This window comes from Callospermophilus lateralis, chromosome 16 (assembly GCF_048772815.1).
Source record: "Callospermophilus lateralis isolate mCalLat2 chromosome 16, mCalLat2.hap1, whole genome shotgun sequence".
NCBI classification, from domain to species: Eukaryota; Metazoa; Chordata; class Mammalia; order Rodentia; family Sciuridae; genus Callospermophilus; species Callospermophilus lateralis.
The window spans coordinates 7,756,931-7,761,120 of NC_135320.1; the positions used below are offsets into that span (position 1 = coordinate 7,756,931).

The 4,190-nt window shown below is 38.9% G+C and overlaps 1 protein-coding gene across 1 annotated transcript; it reads left to right on the top strand.

Annotated features, from left to right (window-relative positions):
• The first annotated feature begins 990 nt into the window (after positions 1-990).
• On the top strand, positions 991-1,494 carry LOC143382283 (putative acetylcholine receptor chaperone). The gene has a single exon (XM_076836327.1). It carries the CDS (start codon positions 991-993, stop codon positions 1,492-1,494), a length of 504 nt encoding a protein of 167 aa, XP_076692442.1.
• Positions 1,495-4,190: the final 2,696 nt, after the last annotated feature.

Sequence of the window (4,190 nt, forward strand, 5' to 3'; positions counted from 1 at the left end):
CGGGCTCCCAACTTTTCTCTAAGTTAATTGACATGTGTATTGGGGGATCACAGTCATCCCAAACATTTAGAAAGCATCAACTTCTTACATTGTGAAATGGGCCAAATTTGTCTAAAATCACCTAATATTTTGTCAGGACACTTTCTAGTCTGAGATCTTCCTGGCACCCCATGTGAGTTGTTGTTGGCTCCGTGTTTCAGCTACCATTGATGATGGGCATCTTCACCCTCAGTCCCTTCTTACTAGGAGGACCTGGTTTCCGGGGAGTGTTGGCTGTGCTCTCCATTTTTCAAAGTCCGAGGATCTCGGTTCAAGGCGTGACTGCAAATTAAGTTGGAATTGAAATGTGTTGAAGTAAATACCAAGAGTGCAGGTGAAGCTGGAGTGGGGGTGGAGGTATTCACAGGCAGGTGAGGCTGGGTGAAGTGGCGCTTGTTTCACTTATTCGAATGCAATTGAGCTTCATTTCTCTTATTGACTTAACCAACAGAATCACTTGGAAGTGGCTCCTTTGGAAGTACAATATTTTCTCAACCATTCCTTTCCTTAAGTACAATTTTATTTCTTCCAATTTATTTTTTTCAATTTATACTGATTGTGAATAAAACTTCTATGAATGCTTGCATACACATTTGGGGGGTAAAACACAGTTTGTGATTGTTGGATCATTTGTGTGACTCTCTGTGTAGTATAAGATATTGCAATGCTATTTTCAAATAGCCTGTATAATTTGGCCTCTGATAAAATAATACAGGCTATTTGAAAATAGCATTGCAATATCTTAAATAAACCTAGTATTCCTGGTTAAATAAAAAAGAAATTGACATTTTTATTCAATCTTTTTCTTGATTTAAAAAAATTTTATGGGTCATTCTGGCTGCCTGCTGCCTCCGCAGCGTCCCTCTAGCTCTCCCTGTGCTAACTGCCTGCGCCTTAGACCGAGGGGTGCGCAAAGCAGAAGGATTAGTTGGGACCTGCTTTGGTGACCTTATGGCATCCCCCAGAACCGTAACTATCGTGGCCCTCTCAGTGGCCCTCGGACTCTTCTTTGTTTTCATGGGGACTATCAAGTTGACCCCCAGGCTCAGCAAGGATGCCTACAGTGAGATGAAACGTGCTTACAAGAGCTATGTTCGAGCTCTCCCTCTGCTGAAGAAAATGGGCATCAATTCCATTCTCCTCCGAAAAAGCATCGGTGCCCTTGAAGTAGCCTGCGGCATTGTCATGACCCTTGTGCCTGGGCGTCCCAAAGATGTGGCCAACTTCTTCCTACTCTTGTTGGTGTTGGCTGTGCTCTTCTTTCACCAGCTGGTTGGTGATCCTCTCAAACGCTATGCCCATGCTTTGGTGTTTGGAATTCTGCTCACTTGCCGCCTGCTGATTGCCCGCAAGCCTGAAGATCGGTCTTCTGAGAAGAAGCCCTTGCCTGAGAATGCTGAGGAGCAACCCTCCTTATATGAAAAGGCCCCTCAGGGCAAAGTGAAGGTGTCATAGGAAAGTGGAAGTGCAAAAAGTGGACCTTCCAGGCAGTTGCCTCCATGACACCCAGGAAGATGTCAGTGTGTATTTTTCATTTGGTTTATTTATCTTGGGGAAAATGGAAAATATAATCTGCAAGTTAATTGGCTTGTGTACATTGTACTCTAAAATGACCTCCCCACATTGACATTTGTGCACCACCTGTAATCACTCTGGGGCAATGCTCACATCTTGCTGCATGTACATGTATACGGCTACTATTGAAGTGTATTTGTGAGATGGACTCCAGCAAGCATGTGACTGTGAGATTATGTGTGGGGAAATGTATTGAACTACTGTGTGCGTGCACACACACACATGTGGAGAAGGCTCTGATCTTGAACTAATCCTGCACAGGTATCCTTCCCTTTATAAACTGATTCCAGTAAAGATAGAATAAAACAAATTTCCTAAAAAGAGAATTCCATTTTTGGTATAAAACAAGTGACCTGTTCCCTGGTGGGGATGGTATGTTCTCTAGATAAAGCTGAAAACTTAAACTCACCACTTTAGGGAAAAATTCCTTTAATTTGAAACACCGAGTTATGTGTAAAATTAATTAATTAGCCTTTGCTTCAATTGTTAAGTTTTAAATACTTCATATTGAGTTTAATTTAAACAAAGGATACATGTAGTCAACTGATGGTCTATTCTTCAAGTGATAAAATAGGACATTTCACATTGCCTTTGTTCAAGCCCAACCTACTAAGTTCTTTTACTAACATTTAAAAACTGAAACAATATCTTGTTACTAGACATCTTCTTCAGATTTTCTTAAGCTCACAGCTTCCTCACTTCCACTATTCTTAGTAGCTAACCAGGATTTGGCAGCTGCTCCACTGTTGTGGTTGAGGGAGCAGGCATTGGTCTTGTTAGAAATCGGAATCTCAAACATTAGCTATTCTCTGAAACTGTCTCTGAAAATTGACAGAGAAGCTGTATCCTGTTTCCCTGCCAAACAGATTTACTACTCCTATTGATTCTTCACTGAACTTTGCCAGTGTAAGTAGAGTTCAAATCACCCCAGAGTTGTCTCCCCTACACTTCTTTAGCATTCCAGTAGGTGGAGTTTAGCTGGAGGAAGGACATTTGACATGGGTTAGTTGGATTGAGCATTATGGAAATTTGCTTCCTTCATCACAGACTGCTGTTTCTCCTTGTTAAATGTGCTTTGATAGTTTTTGTATTATTGTGCCAGGGATGGGAAAAGGGGTGGGGGGTTGTGTGTGGGGAGAGTACACATTGTATTTTCTTCAGTGTCATTGTTCTTGGTAATTGATACCTCTGTCTTATTTCTCTCATTCTTTCAAAATAAAAAAAAAAAATTGAAAAAATAAATAAATAAATAAAAATTTAAAAATTTTATGGGTTCATATTTTCATAGTATGAACTGTTACCAAGGTTAGTAATTTTCCAGATGCTACTTAAATCTGGTATTTTGTCCTAATTTAAAACACTTCATTCAGATAGTTATCCTACAGGAACCACTTAAAATAACATTGAGATAGATGTAAATACTGAGGTGCTCAGACTGAACTCACACCAAAACTTCAATTTCTTCTTCATCCAGAAGTGGGCATGATGGGGAACTTCAGGGTATCATCTTCAAATGACTGTTTGGAATAGGTTTTTATTTTATGTTTTATTTTTGGCATCAGCCATTGAACTGAAGATTCTTAACCATTGAGCCACATCCCCAGCCATTTTTATATTTTGCTCAGAGACAACATCTTACTAATTTGCCTAGGGCCTCACTGAGTTGCTGAGCTTGATGTTGATCTCACAACCCTCCTACGTCAGCCTCCCTAGCTAGTAGGATTACAGGAATGCACCACCACAACCAGGTTGTTTGGCACAGCTATGCTGAAACACTTTCAAATTGTTGGAAAAAAAATATTTTGACACTCTGAGAGTCATTTCACTTTTCTTTGTAAATTCAGAGGATGTTTTTCTCACAATTGGCTTAAAGTGACTGCAATATTTTATAATTAGTAAATACACAAAGATCAAATTTACCATTTACCAATGTTTAACAGTACAGTCAGGGCATTAAGCACATTCACTTTGTGGGCATGTATAATCTCCACCATGTACAGAAATTTTTCTTCTCCCTAAATGATCTCTATATCCATCAAATAATAATTCCCCTACTGAACCCCCTCCTCAGCTACTGGAAAATGTTATTCTATATTCTGTCTCTATAAATTACATTACCCAAAGTTCCACCTTCTATGTGTGGATTTATACAATAATGATTCTTTTTGGAGTGACATTTCATTGGACATAATGTCTTTAACTTTCTTCTATGGTTTCTTATGGTACCCCATGATATATCCAGACCCCATGTTTATACATTCCTATGCATGTGGATATCAGATAATTTGCACCATTGCCTATTATAAATAATGGTACCAAGAGCAAAGGTGTTCAAGTGACAGTTTTAAGTCCTTGCCAATATTATTTGTTATATTTGTAAAAGCACAATTGATAAATCAGATGGCAGTTTCTGATGAGAGATGTTTTCAAGTTTTTAGGCATAAGAGAGACTACAAAGACTATTTTACTTATTAAAAGCTACTCCAATCTCATATATTTATAAATATAGGGACTAATGAAGATAATAAAATTGAGATTTACCTCTCAGGGGTTCCTCTCACATTTTCAGTCAGAAA

Coding starts and splice junctions, on each gene's coding strand:
- LOC143382283 (XM_076836327.1), top strand. CDS start 991: ATGGCATCCCCCAGAACCGTAACTATCGTGGCCCTCTCAGTGGCCCTC.